The 19,708-nt window shown below is 37.9% G+C and overlaps 1 protein-coding gene across 1 annotated transcript in view; it reads left to right on the top strand.

Moving 5' to 3' along the window:
• The window catches only part of LOC123876416 (myosin light chain kinase, smooth muscle-like), a 68,982-nt gene that overhangs the window by 22,284 nt on the left and 26,990 nt on the right, over window positions 1–19,708 (top strand). Inside the window, exons 3-4 of the mRNA XM_045922668.1 lie at window positions 8,349–8,439; window positions 9,972–10,175. Of these exons, the coding sequence (XP_045778624.1) occupies window positions 8,349–8,439; window positions 9,972–10,175 (295 nt within the window). The remainder of the gene's footprint in view (window positions 1–8,348; window positions 8,440–9,971; window positions 10,176–19,708) is intronic.

The following is a 19,708-nucleotide window of genomic DNA, read 5'->3' as shown; positions in this document are numbered from 1 at the left end:
TTCGATGTATCTACGCACTTGGAGACCGAAACGAACCGAACGACTAAAAGTGCACAATAGTACCTAACCAATTTTGATAAATAATTTGAGTTTTGCGTTTAATGCTAGACGTTCAGGCCATTCATTCGAATTTCCTTAAATAAACTTAAGGGGAGTCGACTTGTCGAGCATGCTCGCACGTGGAGAGCAATCATTATGCATACATAGAATGTGCGTATGGCGTACAGCCATTCATCTTACGAATAGATCACTAATGACGCATTTCACAGCATTCGCTGATTACAGAATGACAATTTAAATTCTTAGCATGGTTAACATTACACTTGTGTGTAAGGTATTGTTGCCCCATTGTTGTTTTGTTGGCCAACTTATGGCACTTATGAGACTAATCGTCGTACACTTATTAGACGTCTACTGGACATAATACAGGATGTACCCAGAACTCTAGCAAAAGCTTAGCGTTATTATTATACTAGCGTAACAATCCAATACTAATAACCATTTGCCTTATCTCGTAGTTTTAGTGATTTAATATTTTTCAAACCCGCATTGTATAGCGTGCAAAACTCGGGTCAATGCTCCACCTACGACGCGGCGTTGACTTCGAGTGACCTATTTACGGAACGTCCGTTGACCTCTAGTGTCAGTCAGATGTTTTATTTGCAATATATTATGAGCTTTAAAGAAATACTGTATTTTTTATGGTATCTTATCAGTAATCATCAGTACTATCTCATTATTGCTAGCGTTCTGGTTACACCCTGTATGTGAAGAGAAATCTAAGTACCCACATGTAAAATCTCAATTTTCTAGACCCATGCAGCGGTTTGAGCTGTACGTTGATAGTTCATAGTTGATAGGTTTGTTAGTCAGTCAGTCTCTCTTTTTATATTTTACTAGCTGACGCCCAAGACTTCGTCCGCGTGGATTTAGGTTTTTCGAAATCCCGTGGGAACTCTTTGATTTTCCGGGATAAAAGTAGCCTATGTGCTAATCCAGGATACTATCTATCTCCATTCCGAATTTCAGCCAAATCCGTCCAGTGGTTTTTGCGTGAAGGAGTAACAAACATACACACACACACACACATACAAACTTTCGCTTTTATAATATTAGTGTGACAAGCGATCCACCCCGGCTTCGCACGTTATTATAGCTTTTGTCACTCCTAGATCATGCTTGCGATTTAGTGTTTGCGATGCCCGTGGATTATTTTGTTAAAAATCCCGTGGAAATTTTGATTTTCCAAGATGAAAATTAGTCCATCTCCAGGTTGCAAGCTATCAGTCTGTACCAAGGAGATGGTACCCGCAACTACATACATTTTTTTAAACACACACACACACACACACACTACACTACACACACTGATACATTTTTTTAAAAATCCCGTGGGAAATATTTGATTTATGATCTCGAGTATACCTCCTCGATACCTACTCGAGACGTATGTCTTTACTCCCTCTCCGAGGTGCAAATACTCTAATACCTCTACCAAATTTCGTCAAAAAAGGTCATACAGATAGGAGATAGGCCGTGAAAAGCTAGCAGATAGACAGATACACTTTCGCATTTATTAAGTTAGTATGCTACACGATTTTTTATTTATTTTATTTATATATCTCTCTCTCTATAAGAGATCTCTACCAGTGACCCTTGGCAGTGCGAGAGGTTGTAAAGGGAGTAGAATAGGTACAGCAAAGATAGACATGCCTAAGTGCCTGATGTAACTGTATGATCTAAACAACCATTTGTTATGCAAAATTTTGTTCCAAGAATAATTTCTCAAGAACATTAATTCATGAAGCAGTCAACACGTGAACAGAAAATGCGGGAGTATTTAGAATTTAAATAAGTATTACACGTAAAAGTAGGGTGACCATTTGTTACCTCCAATTTATTAAAAACATTATAGAAAAGATGTCATAACAAACACTGACATTTCAAATAGTGAAATTTTCACTCCTTAGATAAACCCATAAATTAAAAAATTTACAGTGCGATTTCTCAATATTTAAATCCTTTGTTTTTTTTACTTTTATTTTTACAATGCAGGTATCAAATTGAAATTATGAAGAGCAAAAGTAGGCAACTAAATCTTGTAGCTCTATGATATTTTAATCAAACAAATTAAAAAAGCTAAGTAATAAAAGGACCTAGAAGTTAACTCTTTGATTTTTCGGGCCAAAGGTAGCCCTATGCCTTCCGCGCAATACTAGCTGTCAGCCCTGTGTACCTTTCGTTAAAATCGACTAAAAAGATGGATCTTGTAAAGTTAGCAAACAGACAGACAGACATACTTTCGCATTCATAATATCAGTATGGATGATACTTTGGATCATAGGAATACAGGCTGCAATCAATGAAAAGTCTTGTGTCCAGAACTGATTCCATAGACCACCGCGATTTTTAATCAAAGTCCGCATATTTTATCTAAATTCATTGCTACTATATCCAAAACTTCAGCAGAACATTAAAGATATTTTTAGCCATTATGGCGAAATATGTGCTTTGCAATAAATGCCGTAGCTTTGGCGCGTTAGATAATTTTCTGGAGCGATCCGGATTTAATCCCAAGATTTATTGAATTACACTAGGTAATTAATTAGGTTATTGACCATAAAGTTTTTATTTAGGTACAGAATTCGAGAAACAAGTCTAAGCTGAAAATTGTATTTGCAAAATTTAAAGATGCTTAACTGTCTCTGTGTAGCGGTAAAGTGATATTATTATAGTTATTTTTTTTTTAAACTTTTATCTTTTTATTACGGGTTTGTTTCACAGTGAACCCTAGTAACTATTTTTTGTTGTTGATACACAGAGAGCCGTGACTGATGGACTGGACGAAACTATAAAGTATAAGGGTTCCTTGTTTACTACGGATCTCTAAAAACTCTAAAGCCTTTTTATTTTAGAAGACAAAGCACGTCGCTTACACGTTTCTGCGATTATCTCACCTTTTAGTTAGATAAAGAAACAAGTGTAAATTAAAAATTTATAACACCCCCGACAAGTGAAGGTTACAGTAACTAGAAAAGAGCTGATAACTTTCAAACGGCTGAACCGATTTTCTGGGATTATAGCTAAGAACACTCTCGATCAAGCCACCTTTCAAAGAATAAAAATGAAATTAAAATTGGTTCATTAGTTTAGGAGCTACGATGCCACATACAGATACACACGTCAAACTTAAAACACCCCTCTTTTTGGGTCGTGGGTTAAAAAAGATTATTATAGTGTCTACAATGGTTTTTGTTCATATCGATCACGATTCAAAACCTACTTACAATAATATTATTACATACAAGGCAACTTATTTTGCACCGAAAAGAATTTTCTGGAAAACAGTGCATTAACGCTTGACCTTCGTTTTGAATATTTGCGTTGCGTATTTATACTATTAATAAAATTTAAAAACCACTTGTGTAATTAATGAGCAACAAGCGACATACCTAGTCCTTGTTGATAATATTAATTAAAAAAAAATTAATTATAAATTGATTCCGTCAAAGGCTTTCATGATATCCCAACAGGGTATTTATTGAATTTAATTTTCCGATACCGAGAAGCCACAGAAGAAGAAAAAAAGAAGCAGATCTTTTATTTCAATCTCTTTTCAGGGTTCCGCACCTCAAAAAGAAAAACGGATCACTTTGTTGTCTGTCTGTCTGTCTATTTGTCTGTCCGTCCGTCATGTCTGTCAAGAAAACCTATAGGGTATACTTCCGGTTGACCTAGAGTCATGAAATTTGGCGGATAGGTAGGTCTTATAGCACAAGTAAAGGATTAAATCCAAAAACCTTGAATTTGTGGTTACATCATTAAAAATAAATTAAAATATGTTTCAATATTCAAAGTAAGATAACTATACCCAGTGGGGTATCATATGAAAGGGCTTTACCTGTACATTCTAAAACAGATTTTTATGTATAATAGTTTTTGATTTATCGAGCAAAATGTCGGAAAAATTACCCGAGTACGGAACCCTTGGTGCGCGAGTCTGACTTTTTTTTAATAATAAGACACGGAAAGTATCCATTATAAAGCAGTTCTTCTGAAATCTGAACCTGGGTGAATTGACTGATGCAGAATAGATTCTTCTATCATCTATTGGACCAGGAAATCGAAAACAGACCTTTGAATGTAAGGTACGAGTATATTCAAAGGTCAGTTTTCGGAAACAAGAAGCCAAGAAGGCTTTATTTATTAGTCCTATCTATGTAGGACCATATTTTAGAAAGTTTTCGAACTTTCTCATCATAATAATATTATTATTTCTTCGGCACTGCAATGTACCTACGCATGTATGATTCAGACATTTTTGTTCAGTCAGGAACAATAAGATCTATTTTCATACAATCAAATGCATACAAATGTGTATCGTATGCATCATGGATCCCGAATTACATTCGACTTTTAACATTTAAGAGGCCGCCGTGACACCAATATGTAACAGAAAATAATGCGTGGCAAGGCAATCAATAATGAGACCATCTGTTTGACTTGAGGTGCGGATGACTAGATTCGCGAAAAGAGTCTGGTCTTGTACCTGCGCAGTGGGTGATTTTTCGATGTCTGTATCATTAGAGGTTACCTAATCAACAAGAGAGATGAAGTAAGAGAGTGAGCTTGAGATGTAGCGGTTGCGTATCACTGTTTCATTTCCTCACAATCGAAATTATCGGGACTGACCGGGGATTCATATTCGATTCTAGAGCCTATAGAATATAGATTCCACACTTAATAATAATTAATACAATTAATTTGAAAATCCTAAAAAAAACACTGTTATTTCCTCGTTTTAAGTTTTCACTTCTGTCCAAAAAAAAATATGTCTGATAAAAATCCCACTCGAAAAACTCACATGATTTGACATGATTTCTTTTGATAGTAGGTACATTATCAAATAGCTACATCGTCTTATTTTATGATGCGAAAAAAATCATAAACAAGCAATCGCGAACTGAATTTGCCAATCATAAACTTCAAAGCACATCATATTATCAAACGACGACACATCACGGTTTCACAGGCGCCATGTATGACGTCTTTGGGCATTAGGGTTACCAGACGTCAAGTTTTTAGGCACTTTTTAGGTCAGGACGTTGATATTTATAGAAATCCATACTTCCATACTTGATATTGTAAATGCGAAAATGTGTGTCTGACGTCTGTCTGTTAGCTTTTTACGACTCATCCCTTCAATCGATTTTGACGGAATTTCTTTCTGTAAGCAATTACAGAGTGAGCATGCATCCCGGGGAGTACCTAACGTAGGCCCAGAAAATCAAAGACTCCCCACGAGATTCTTGAACAACCGAAATCCAATAGAGTAACGGGTATCGTCTATTTTGTCCCGGAAAATCAAAAACTTCCCTCGGGACTCTTAAAAAACCGAAATCCAATACATGAAGTCGTGGGCATCATCTATGTATTTTGTATAGAACATGCACCCTAGCGACGGACAAGTGATGTTTTAGTGTGAAGGGGCGTCTAGCTGACGCCCGCGACTTCGTCCACGTGGATTTAGGTTTTTCGAAATCCCGTGGGAACTCTTTGATTTCCGGGATAAAAAGTAGCCTATGTGCTAATCCAGGATATTATCTATCTCCATTCCGAATTTCAGCCAAATCCGTCCAGTAGTTTTTGCGTGAAGGAGTAACAAACATACACACACACACACACACACACACACACACACACATACAAACTTTCGCCTTTATAATATTAGTGTGATGCACCCTAGCGACGGACAAGGGATGTTTTTATCCCGGAATATCGAAGAGTTCCCAGGATAAAAACTTAAAATTAAACCCACGCGAAACATCTGTAGATTAATAAATAAATCTCCCACTGCGCAAGTTTTTTTTCTTTCTAACGCCCGTAGGTATGTGCCAGCGATATTATTACCTGCACCGCGAAACAAATAATGTTATACTAAGATGTTGTATAGAAGTATTATAGGTACTTTGTGGAGATCCGTGATTTCTTGTATTAGCAAATTAAGCTTATAGTTCCTTAGAACTATAAGCTTAATTTGCTATAATCTAATAAAACTATTATTTGTCTGAGAATATTCAACTCTCTAGTCTCTATCTAATGACTCACGAGACATAACCCGGTGAAGACAGACAGATAGACGGACGCGGACGGACAGCGGAGGCTTATGAATAGGGTCCATTCCCAACATCGTTGTTGACCGGTTTTATTATTTATTTTACATCTGGTAACCCTACATATGCGACGCCGATGCACCAGACTAAACAATTGACTCCCGACGGCCGACCTGACGGCTCATTGCACCCAAGTTTGACGAATTCTTGGACGTTCGCCAAACGATCGCGCGGCTGTCAGCTGCGGTGTGAGTGGAAACCACTTTCTAAAACCCGATCATCGAGTTTTTTGGAGTCTTGATTCTTTAGAGTGTTTGATTCTGAACCATTGATATAAAAACTTAAGATGCACATTCAAAATTAAAAAATCAAAATGTTTTTATTCAATTAAACTTTTTCAAGTGCTTTTGAATCGTCAAAAAAATCTACCACTGGTTCGGAATGCCGTTCCTACCGAGAAGAACCAGCAAGAAATGATTTACATTTCTTTCTTCTTACTGTCCCTTTAGGCTACCAATTTGATGGCCTGTTCCACTAGTCCCTACCAAGATATCCCCCCTCAGTTGTCCACCTGTATTGATCAGTAATTACAGTTCCCTCCAAATACTCTATTAAATAGTCTATATTAAATTTAATTTATTAATATTAAATAATAACTAAGCGGTGCCTAAAAAACCATAGTCATGTTGTGCGACCATATAGGATTACAATAAGGTCAAAATGTTGCAATTTAAGAATTAAGTTAAGTAATTATTGTAATCTGTTTTGGTTGACAATAAATAAATAAATAAATAAATAAATACTAGTTGCCTTTTGGTCCAGTAGATCTTCTTGTCTGGAATATGCAGCTTTTTAAACTCTTTCAGTTGAAAACGTGCAGTTAGTAGTTCACACATTTTCTTAGAAACATCTAAGACATGACATGACGAGGTGCATAGATTGATAAATCCAAAGCCATATTTCACAAACAGCTAGTGTATTACATTTTTTTTCAAACTCAAGTCGGAACTTTATCTAGGTATCTTCGTTGCGTCCCGGAAGAACCGTCTAGAATAGATAGAACAAGACCTATAGGTACTCACATTAACATATTAATCGCGTCGATTCTCTTGTTTTCTCTAAACTAAATTTAGAGTATCTGCGCCTTTTTCTTTTTAATATTGCTAAAAAAGAAGAAACATGAATTTTAAACTTAAAGACACTAGCAAAAAACAATAGGATCGCGACTGGCAGCTTGTCACGAGGATAGACAGGTTCTTAAATTAGGTTTGTCTGTCCTTTTCTTGTTACATACATTGGTGAGATGCGGATACTCTAAATTTTAGCTGCCCCTCAGCACATAATACACTACATAATAGTACATTTTACGCTCAGAATTGATATCAATTTTGTCTTCATCTAGGTATCTTACTTTTATAACATCTATGTTCCAGCGTCTTAATTAACTTTTAAAATGTCAATTGCACTGAGAAAAAAGTTTAGCGGAAGTGGTTCTATCTGCGATTCTTTGACTTTCATCTTCTGGTGATGGTCTCGGTTATTTAACTTTTGCGCTATCAGTAACAGGAACTATTGCGTTTCCGTTCAAAAAGGAAGTGAGATAAGAATCTTCGTTTTAAAATACTTAAATATAAAAATACTGCGGCCCAAATGTGTGAAGGTGTTTTTATAAAACGCAACATAGGTCTTTGACTCATTAAGAAAAGAATACTCAGTGTTTTAAATTAAGAGCTGTATTTTTAAGCACAATAATTCTTTTAATACTTAAAATAACTCTTAGTAGTTTTAAATCTTAATTAAAATTAAGTAAATTAACTGTTAAATATCATCGATCACTGCAATTTAAAAGGGGTTTAACTTTAAATACGAATCTTATAGCATTAGTGCACGCATTCGTACTTATTCGAATTCGTAAAAATACGATTTGAAGTCGCCTTGATGTACGAGTATGTGCGCTTGTGCACTCATTTCGTATTTTGATGGATCCGTACTCCGTAGGTATGAATACGAATCAAATGAGTGCATAAACTCCCTTCCGGAATGATGAAATCAATTTGCGGAAGGGCTTTACTGAACAAACTGCATACCCTTTCCAAGTTAGCCCGTTTCTTCATCATCTCTTATCCCCATATAAGATCATATTCCAGGGCTAATTTATTATGGGATATTAAAACAATAAAATTAAAAAAAATTACGTTAGTACTTCCAAATTAAAATTCACATTTTTTGTTGCAGAAATCGAGCCACCATTTTCATATCGGGATGTCGCAATCAAAAGAAATACAGATGTTAACGACTTCTACGATATGCTATCGGAGATCGGCAGGTGAGTCATCTATTGTACTCCAATACCCGCACAATAGTACCAACATACTCACACGTTGCTTTGAAATATCTATAGAATCCACTTAATTGGGCGAATATTTCTGTTTAAGTAGACTAATTATGATAACTGATACAAGTGAATTAAAAATTTATAACACCCCCGACAAGTGAAGGTTACAGTAATAAAATAACTAGAAACAAGCTGATAATTTTCAAACGGCTAAACCGATTTTCTTGGATTATAGCTAAGAACACTCTCGATCAAGCCACCTTTCGAACAAAAAAAAACTAAATTAAAATCGGTTCATTAGTTTAGGAGCTACGATGCCACACACAGATACACAGATACACACGTCAAACTTATAACACCCCTCTTTTTGGGTCGGGGGTTAAAAAAACATTGTACGTACTTCATGAGCGTGACACTTCATTGGGATTTCCTTGATCAAAACACTCAAACTAGCTTTGCTATACATGAAACTTGTAATCCGGAAGAACTAATTCACGTATGAAGCTTGTTTCTTCAAGGGCAAATTCGGCACAGTATACCTCTGGCGACAGAAATCCACCGGTCTGGTGCTAGTAGCTCAGCCTGTCTGCATGAACTGAAGGGAACAATGCGTTGATGATGATGATGATAATGATAAACAGAGGAGATATGATAGCGCGTTGCAAGTTGCAACACACCACTAGAGCATAGAAGAGATGCCTTTGATCTCGTAGTAAAAACAAGTGTAAATTAAAAATTTATAACCCCGACATTGTGAAGGTTACAGAAACTAGAAAAGAGCTGATAACTTTCAAACGGCTGAACCGATTTTCTTGGATTACAGCTAAGGACACTCTCGATCAAGCCACCTTTCGAACAAATAAAAACTAAATTAAAATCGGTTCATTAGTTCAGGAGCTACGATGCCACTGACAGATACACAGATACACACGTCAAACTTATAACACCCCTCTTTTTGGGTCGGGGGTTAATGACTACAACAACCCTTTTCATAGAGCCGGGCCCTATAAGGTTCTTAGTACGTAGGCCAGTTTGGGTCGCTCCTTTATCCTGAACTTACCGCACGCTGGCTTTGTCTAGAGTCTAGACTCCAGACGGCTTCGTCGAACCACATGAGTAGATAACTAACTCTGTGGTCGAACCTCTGTATTTAATATCATAAACTAGAGCCTATCATATCATATCCTGGGGCCATGGAGTCTTAGTGCAAAAAAAAAATTACGAGACATTTCACCGCGTTTAATAGCCTCATCGGGTGACAGAAGGGCTGGCTCATTTTTTGCGCAACGGATCAGCCTGGCTGTCCAAGGCGGAAATGCAGCCAGTATTCTTGACACCATTCCACGCGGGCATGATTTGTATAGTAATTAGTTAAGGCTAGCTTTAAGTTTTATTGTAATATTTTCATGTACCTACTTATTTAAAAAAAAAAGTTAATTGTCTATAAATAAATAAAAACTAGAGGCCACTATTATGTTCGCCCCTTATTATGAACCCGCTATAAATAAAGCTCGTTTCCCCAGGGGCAAATTCGGCACGGTATACCTCTGCCGAGAGAAATCCACCGGCCTGGAATTAGCAGCCAAACTGGTCTCCGTGAACAGGAGGGACGAGAGGCGCAATGTGGAGCGCGAGGTCGACGTGATGAGGCGGCTGCGGCATCCGAGACTGATCCAGCTGTACGACGCCTATGACTGGGGGAAATACATGTGCGTTGTGCTGGAACTGTGAGTATCACTTACCTTCTTAAATCATTTTGTTTTGACTTAGATACATAGATAGATAGATAGAAACACTTTATTGCACACAAAAACACATGTAAAGGATAACAACACAGTAAATAGAAAACAGAAAAAAACAATTGTGTGCAAAGGCGACCTTATTGCTTGGAGCAATCTCTACCAGGCAACCTTTGCTGAAAGGAGAAGTTATAGGGTTGGAGTTTTAAAAAGATTTATATATAACTTAACTAGTGTTTTGCTCGGTGCGCGAGCTGCTAAAGCAGCTCGCGTGACGTGGTTATGTTAACTTTATTATATTTAACCAAATTTATTTATTAAAGAAACACAATTCACCACAAAAACCCACAAAACGACACCCATATCAATTTTTTTCTTAAAAAGTGCATGTCCGCCATCTTGGATTTCAAAATAAATGTCGTTATCAAAATCAGCACGCTGGAAAACTCTGAAAACGACATCCATATCATTTTTTGTAAAAATGGGGTAGTTGAGGTTAATAAAGTAGGGTGCGTGGGTGCGCGGACCACTAAAGTGGTCCGCGAGCATACATACTTTGTTCCAACGAGTAGACCTTCGGATCCTGATCATCTTTTGCCAAGAAACCACTCTTCCATCTTTTATAGCCTCCGAGATAGACACCGACGAAATTTGTACGGCGGCCATCTTGATTTTCCAAAATTTTCCACTTTTCCTATTAATCGTTTACTACATTCTTCAAAGATTGCGAGTTTCAACGAAATCGGTTGGAAAACAAAAGAGTTGCAAAAATCATGTCGGTCGCCATCTTGTTTTTCTGAAATATCATAATTTTTCCCTACTCATATCGTGCACCCAAACATATCTCCCGAACATCATCGTATCGTTTATTGTTTCTTTCTAGGAGAACAAAACATAAAATATTCGCCATACAAAATGTATGGAAAAATAAATTCCGCCATTTTGATTTTTTTTTCTATTCATCGAGTAGACCTTCGGATCTCGATCATCTTCTTCCAAGAAACCCCACTTCCATCTTTTATACCCTCCGATCTTGACACCAGCGAAATTTGTATGGCGGCCATCTTTTTTTCGCCATTTCGAATTTTTTTTCAGCTTTTTGGCAATTGGATGACGTCATGAATGACATTTGCTCGAGCACCCCCCACCTATCTGCAATACCTTAAGCGGGCCCTTCACCCGTCTCAGATATCCTCAATCATCAGCTATTTCCAAATTTTTCCTCGATTTTTTTTTTGTTTTCTATACGAAACCATCAGTGAAAAAAAAAATTTTATACAAAATTTTACAGGAGGAGTTTTTGGGGAAAATCTCGAAAATGTCCCCAAATGTGGCAACATTGTTTACATATTTCGATACTGCTGGTTGAGTCACACAATCGATTGATACATGTCGACTTTCCAAAATGTTGCCAACTGCCTCAAAAACGTGATCAAAATTTCGGAAAATTTGAAGAAAATACAAAATGGCCACCAACTCTATTTGCAGAAGCAAATTAGATAATTTTACAACTTTCCTATTAACTACAGGATATACCGCTCCCGATGACGTTTCAATCTCTCCTCTCGCTCGCATCCACGCGAAACGATCGTCCCTGAAAAAAGACAATGTCGAAAATCACTTTTTTTTGATAAATTCCAGTGTTGCCAGTCGTCGGCAACAAAAATACGCAAATGTCATCTGTACGAGCAAAACACATAATCGCTCATACTCGAATTTTGCGAAAAGTCCGTATTTCGATTTTTTACATTTTCGCAAAAATCTTGAAATTTCCCGAAAAATGGGGTAATTTTTTCCCACCAATCTATACCTCAAGTTTATACGTACAATCGCTTCATAGAAGCCGAATCACTCCGATGTTGCCAACTTTGAGATATTTAACTTTTAAACTTGCGTTTTTTCGTACCTCTAACATAACGGCCGCCACGACAGCCGCCATCTTGAATTTTTAAAAACCACTCCCATTCCGTCAAAATTCAGGATAATTGAAGACGAAACCAGAAAAAAATTATTATCATCGATTTCCCGTTTCGGATCTGTGGCGTCGCGGTTCGGGGTCGAAAATTCAAAATTTTGAAAACGTTACAGTTCGGCCGCCATCTTGTTTTTTCAATTTTTTCGACATTTCCCATTAATCGTTTACTATTATCTTCAAATATTGCAAAATTCAACGAAATCGGTTGGAAAACAACGGAGCTGCAAAACTCACATCGGCCGCCATCTTGTTTTTCCGAAATGTCATAATTTTTCCCCAGAGGGTTCCCGAAACCAAACACAACTCCCCAACATCATTATTTCATTTTCCGTCTCTTTCTAGGAGAACAATTATGTCAATGAGTCAGTGAGTGAGTGAGTGGTAATCGAGCTATATATAGTATAACTAGTGTTTTGCTCGGTGCGCGAGCTGCTAAAGCAGCTCGCGTGACGTGGTTAGGTTGATAAGTATAAAAACGAATTTATTTATTAAGATACAATATTCACCCCAAAAACACCATAAAAGGACACCCATATCGAATTTTTTCTTAAAAAACGCATGTCCGCCATCTTGGATTTCAAAATAAATGTCGTTATCATAATCAGCACCCTGCAAAACCCTGAAAACGACATCCATATCATTTTTGTAAAAACGGGGTAGTTGAGGTTAATAAAGTAGGGTGCGTGGGTGCGCGGACCACTAAAGTGGTCCGCGAGCATGCAGAGTTTGTTCCACCGAGTAGACCTTCGGACCCTGATCATCTTTTGCCAAGAAACCACTCTTCCATCTTTTATAGCCCCCGAGATAGACACCGACGAAATTTGTACGGCGGCCATCTTGTTTTTCCAAAATTTTCCACTTTTTCTATTAATCGTTTACTACATTCTTTAAAGATTGCGAGTTTCAACGAAATCGGTTGGAAAACAAAAGAGTTGCAAAAATCATATAGGCCGCCATCTTGTTTTTCTGAAATGTCATAATTTTTCCCTACTCATATCGCACACCAAAACATATCTCCCGAACATCATCGTATCGTTTTCTGTCTCTTTCTAGGAGAATAAGACATTCGATATTCGCCATACAAAATGTATGGAAAAATAAATTCCGCCATTTTGAATTTTTTTTCTATTCATCGAGTAGACCTTTGTATCCTGATCCTCTTTTGCCAAGAAACCACACTTCCATCTTTTATACCCTCCGAGCTGGACACTGGCGAAATTTGTATGGCGGCCATCTTTTCTTCGCCATTTTGAATTTTTTTTCAGCTTTTTGGCAATTGGATGACGTCATGAATGACATTTGCTCGAGCACCCCCCACCTATCTTCCATACCTTAAGCGGGCCCTCCACCCGTCTCCGACATCCTCAATCATCAGCTATTTCCAAATTTTTCCTCGATTTTTTTTTTGTTTTCTATACGAAACCGTCAGTGAAAAAAAAATTTTCATACAAAATTTAACAGGAGGAGTTTTTGGGGAAAATCTTGAAAATCTCCCCAAATATGGCAACACTGTTTGTATATTTCGATATTGCCGGTTGAGTCAAGCAATCGATTGATACATGTCAACTTTCCACAATGTTGCCAACTGCCTCAAAAACGTGATCAAAATTTCGAAAAATTTAAAGAAAATACAAAATGGCCGTCAACTTTTTTTGCAGAAGCAAATTACATAGTTTTACAATTTTTCCATTAACTGCAGGATATACCGCTCCCGACGACGTTTCAATCTCTCATCTCGCTTGCACCCACGCGAAATGATCGTCCCTGAAAAAAGACCCCGTCGAAAATCACTTTTTCCGCCATTTTGAATTTTTTTTCTATTCATCGAGTAGACCTTCGGATCCTGATCCTCTTTTGCCAAGAAACCACACTTCCATCTTTTATACCCTCCGAGCTGGACACCGGCGAAATTTGTATGGCGGCCATCTTTTCTTCGCCATTTTGAATTTTTTTTCAGCTTTTTGGCAATTGGATGACGTCATGAATGACATTTGGTCGAGCACCCCCCACCTATCTTCAATACCTTGAGCGGACCCTTCACCCGTCTCCGACATCCTCGATCATCAGCTATTTCCAAATTTTTCCTCGATTTTTTTTTTGTTTTCTATACGAAACCATCAGTGGAAAAAAAAATTTTCATACAAAATTTTACAGGAGGAGTTTTTGGGGAGAATCTCGAAAATCTCCCCAAATGTGGCAACATTGTTTACATATTTCGATACTGCTGGTTGAGTCACACAATCGATTGATACATGTCGACTTTCCAAAATAGTGCCAACTGCCTCAAAAACGTGATCAAAATTTCGGAAAATTTGAAGAAAATACAAAATGGCCACCAACTCTTTTTGCAGAAGCAAATTAGATAATTTTACAAATTTCCTATTAACTACAGGATATACCGCTCCCGATGACGTTTCAATCTCTCCTCTCGCTCGCACCCACGCGAAATGATCGTCCCTGAAAAAAGACAATGTCGAAAATCACTTTTGCTTCGATAAACTCCAGTGTTGTCAGTCCTCGGCGACGAAAATATCTAAATGTCATTTGCACGAGCAAAACACGTAATCGCTCATACTCAAATTTCGCTAAAAGTGCGTATTTCGATTTTTTACAATTTCCCGAAAATCTTGAAATTTCCCCAAAAAATGGGGTAATTTTTTCCTCCAATCTATACCTCGAGCCTATACGTACAATCGCTTCATAGAAGCCGAATCGCTCCGATGTTGCCAACTTTGGGATATTTAACTTTTAAAATTGCGTTTTTTCGTACCTCCAACATAACGGCCGCCATGACAGCCGCCATCTTGAATTTTTAAAAACCACTCCCGTTCTGTCAAAATACAGGATAATCGTGGGCGAAACACGAAAAAATAATTATCCTCGACTACCCCGTCTCGGATCTGTGGCACCGCGGTTCGGGGTCGAAAAATCAAAAATTTTGAAACGCTACGACTCGGCCGCCATCTTGTTTTTCCAATTTTTTCGACATTTTCTATTAACCGTTTACTACTTTCTTTAAAGATTGTAAAATTCGATGAAATCGGTTGGAAAACAACGGAGCTGCAAAAATCACATCGGCCGCCATCTTGTTTTTCTGAAATGTCATAATTTTTCCCCAGTTGACTCCCCCACCCGAACACAACTCCCCCACATCACTATATCATTTTCCGTCTCCTTCTAGGAGAACAATTATGTCAATGAGTCAGTCAGTGAGTCAGTGGTAATCGAGCTATATATAGTACTAGTGTTTTGCTCGGTGCGCGAGCTGCTAAAGCAGCTCACGTGACGTGGTAAGGTTAACTTTACTATATAAAACCAAATTGATTTATTAAGATACATAATTCACCCCGAAAACCCCCATAAAATGACAGGCATTTCTATTTTTTGTAGAAAATGTAAGTCCGCCATCTTGGATTTGAAAATAAATGTCATTATCAAAATCAGCACCCTGGAAAACCCTGAAAACGATATCCATATTATTTTTTGTAAATTAGGATAATATTTTAGTAGGGTGCGTGGGTGCGCGGACCACTAAAGTGGTCCGCGAGCATGCAGTGTTTGTTTCACTGAGTAGATCTTCCGATCCTGATCATCTTTTGCCAAGAAACCACTCTTCTATCTTTTATACCTTCCGAGATGGACACCGACGAAATTTGTATGGCGGCCATCTTGTTTTTCCAAAATTTTCCACTTTTTCTATTAATCGTTTAGTACATTCTTCAAAGATTGCGAGTTTCAACGAAATCGGTTGGAAAACAAAAGAGTTGGAAAAATTACGTCGGCCGCCATCTTGTTTTTCTGAAATGTCATAATTTTTCCCGACTTCCATCCCGCACCCAAACATATCTGCCGAACATCATCGTATCGTTTCTTGTCTCTTTCTAGGAGAATGAGGCATTCAATATTCGTCATACAAAATGTATGAAAAAATAAATTCCGCCATTTTGTTTTTTTTTTCTATTCATCGAGTAGACCTTCGGATCCTAATCCTCTTTTTCCAAGAAACCACACTTCCATCTTTTATACCCTCCGAGCTGGACACCGGCGAAATTTGTATGGCGGCCATCTTTTCTTCGCCATTTTGAATTTTTTTTCAGCTTTTTGGCAATTGGATGTCGTCATGAATGACATTTGCTCGAGCACCCCCCACCTATCTTCAATACCTTAAGCGGGCCCTTCATCCGTCTCCGATATCCTCAATCATCAGCTCTCTCCATAATTTTGGCTTACTAACTTTTTGTTTTCTATACGACACCATCAGTGAAAAAAAAATTTTTCATACAAAATTTTACAGGAGTTTCTTAGTTGAAAATCTCGAAAATCTCCCCAAAAGTGGCAACACCGGTTGCATATTTCTATACTGCCAGCCGAGATACACAATCGATTCATACATATTGACTTTCCAAAATGTTGCCAACTGCCTCAAAAACGTGATCAAAATTTCGAAAAATGAAAAAAAATACAAAATGGCCGCCAACTCGTTTCACAGAAAGATTTTACACGGTTTCATAATTTTCCTATAAACTACAGGATATACCGCTCCCGATGACGTTTCAATCTTTCCTCTCGCTCGCACCCACGCGAAAGGGGATACCGTGAAAAAGACCGTGTCGAAAATCACTTTTACTTTGATAAATTCCAGTGTTGCCAGTCTCCGGTGACAAAAATACCCAAATGTCATTTGTACGAGCAAAACACGTAATCGCTCATACTCGGATTTTGCAAAAAGTCCGTATTTCGATTTTTTACAATTTCCCGAAAATCTTGAAATTTCCCGAAAAATGGGGTAATTTTTCCCCACCAATTTATACCTTAAGTTCATACGTACAATCGCTTCATAGAAGCCGAATCGCTTTGATGTTGCCAACTTTGAGATATTCGAATTTTAAAATTGCGTTTTTTCGTACCTCGAACAAAACGGCCGCCATGACAGCCGCCATCTTGAATTTTTAAAAACTACTCCCGTTCTGTCAAAATACAGGATAATCGTGGGCGAATCACGAAAAAATAATTATCCTAGACTACCCCGTTTGGGATCTGTGGCGCCGCGGTTAGGGGTCAAAAAATGAAAATTTTGAAAACGCTCCAGCTCAGCCGCCATTTTGTTTTTCCAATTTTTTCTAATTTTTTTATTAATTTTTAACCAATTTCTTCAAAGTTTGCAAAATTCGACGAAATCGGTTGGAAAACAACGGAGCTGCAAAAATCACCTCGGCCGCCATCTTGTTTTTCTGAAATGTCATAATTTTTCCCCAGAGGGTTCCCGAAACCGAACACAATTCCCCTACATCATTATATCATTTTCCGTCTCTTTCTAGGAGAACAATTATGTCAATGAGTCAGTGAGTCAGTCAGTGGTAATCGAGCTATATATAGTATAACTAGTGTTTTGCTCGGTGCGCGAGCTGCTAAAGCAGCTCGCGTGACGTGGTTAGGTTGACAAGTATTAAAACGAATTTATTTATTAAGATACGCAATTCACCACAAAAATCCACAAAACGACACCCATATCGATTTTTTTCTTAAAAAGTGCATGTCCGCCATCTTGGATTTCAAAATAAATGTCGTTATCAAAATCAGCACCCTGGAAAACCCTGAAAACGACATCCATATCATTTTTTGTAAAAACGGGGTAGTTGAGGTTAATAAGGTAGGGTGCGTGCGTGCGCGGACCACTAAAGTGGTCCGCGAGCATGCAGAGTTTGTTCCACCGAGTAGACCTTCGGACCCTGATCATCTTTTGCCAAGAAACCACTCTTCCATCTTTTATACTTTCCGAGATAGACACCGACAAAGTTTGTATGGCGGCCATCTTGTTTTTCCAAAATTTTCCACTTTTTCTATTAATCGTTTACTACTTTCTTCAAAGATTGTGAGTTTCAACGAAATCGGTTGGAAAACAAAAGAGTTGCAAAAATCACGTCGGTCGCCATCTTGTTTTTCTGAAATGTCATAATTTTTCCCTACTTGCCTCCCCCACCCGAACATATCTCCTCTACATTATCGTATCGTTTTCCGTCTCTTTCTAGGAGAATGAGACATTCAATACTCGCCATACAAAATGTATGGGAAAATAAATTCCGCCATTTTGAATTTTTTTTCTATTCATCGAGTAGACCTTTCGATCCTGATCCTCTTTTGCCAAGAAACCGCACCTCCATCTTTTATACCCTCCGAGCTGGACGCCGGCGAAATTTGTATGGCGGCCATCTTTTCTTCGCCATTTTGAATTTTTTTTCAGCTTTTTGGCAATTGGATGATGTCATGAATGACATTTGGTCGAGCAACCCCCACCTATCTTCAATACCTTGAGCGGACCCTTCACCCGTCTCCGACATCCTCGATCATCAGCTATTTCCAAATTTTTCCTCGATTTTTTTTTTGTTTTCTATACGAAACCATCAGTGAAAAAAAAAAATTTCATACAAAATTTTACAGGAGGAGTTTTTGGGGAAAATCTCGAAAATCTCCCTAAATGTGGCAACACTGTTTAAATATTTCGATACTGCTGGTTGAGTCACACAATCGATTCATACATGTCGACTTTCCAAAATGTTGCCAACTGCCTCAAAAACGTGATCAAAATTTCGGAAAATTTAAGGAAAATACAAAATGGCCACCAACTCTTTTTGCAGAAGCAAATTAGATTATTTTACAACTTTCCCATTAACTAAAGGATATACCGCTCCGGATAACGTTTCAATCTCTCATCTCGCTCGCACCCATGCGAACCTATCGTCCCTGAAAAAAGACCATGTCGAAAATCACTTTTTCTTTGATGAATTCCAGTGTTGCCAGTCTCCGGCGACAAAAATACCCAAATGTCATTTGTACCAGCAAAACACATAATCGCTCATACTCGGATTTTGCACAAAGTCCTTATTTCGATTTTTTACAATTTCCCGAAAATCTTGAAATTTCCCTAAAAATGGGGTAATTTTTTCCCACCGATATATACCTCGAGTCTATACGTACAACCGCTTCATAGAAACCAAAACGGTCCGACGTCGTCGACTGGGAAAAAATTTAATTTTAAAATTGGGATTTTTGGTACCTCTAACTTAACGGCCGCCATGACAGCCGCCATCTTGAATTTTTAAAAACCACTCCCGTTCTGTCAAAATACAGGATAATCGTGGGCGAAACCAGAAAAAATAATTATCCTCGATTACCCCGTTTCGGATCTGTGGCGCCGCGGTTCGGGGTCGAAAAATCAAAATTTTAAAAACGCTACGGCTCGGCCGCCATCTTGATTTTCCAATTTTTTTCACATTTTTTGTTAACCGTTTACTACATTCTTTAATAGTTGCGAGTTTGAACGGAGTCCCTTAAAAAACAAAGGAGCTGCAAAAATCACGACGGCCGCCATCTTGTTTTTCCGAAATGTCATAATTTTTCCCCAGTCGAATCCCGCATCCGAACACATTTCCCCTACATCATTATATCATTTTCCGTCTCTTTCTAGGAGAACAATTATGTCAATGAGTCAGTGAGTGGTAATTGAGCTATATATAGTATAATATAACTAGTGTTTTGCTCGGTGCGC

This window comes from Maniola jurtina, chromosome 21, assembly GCF_905333055.1.
Source record: "Maniola jurtina chromosome 21, ilManJurt1.1, whole genome shotgun sequence".
NCBI lineage: Eukaryota > Metazoa > Arthropoda > Insecta > Lepidoptera > Nymphalidae > Maniola > Maniola jurtina.
Note: the sequence above shows the minus strand (reverse complement) of the source record. Positions and strands in the feature narration are given on the sequence as shown.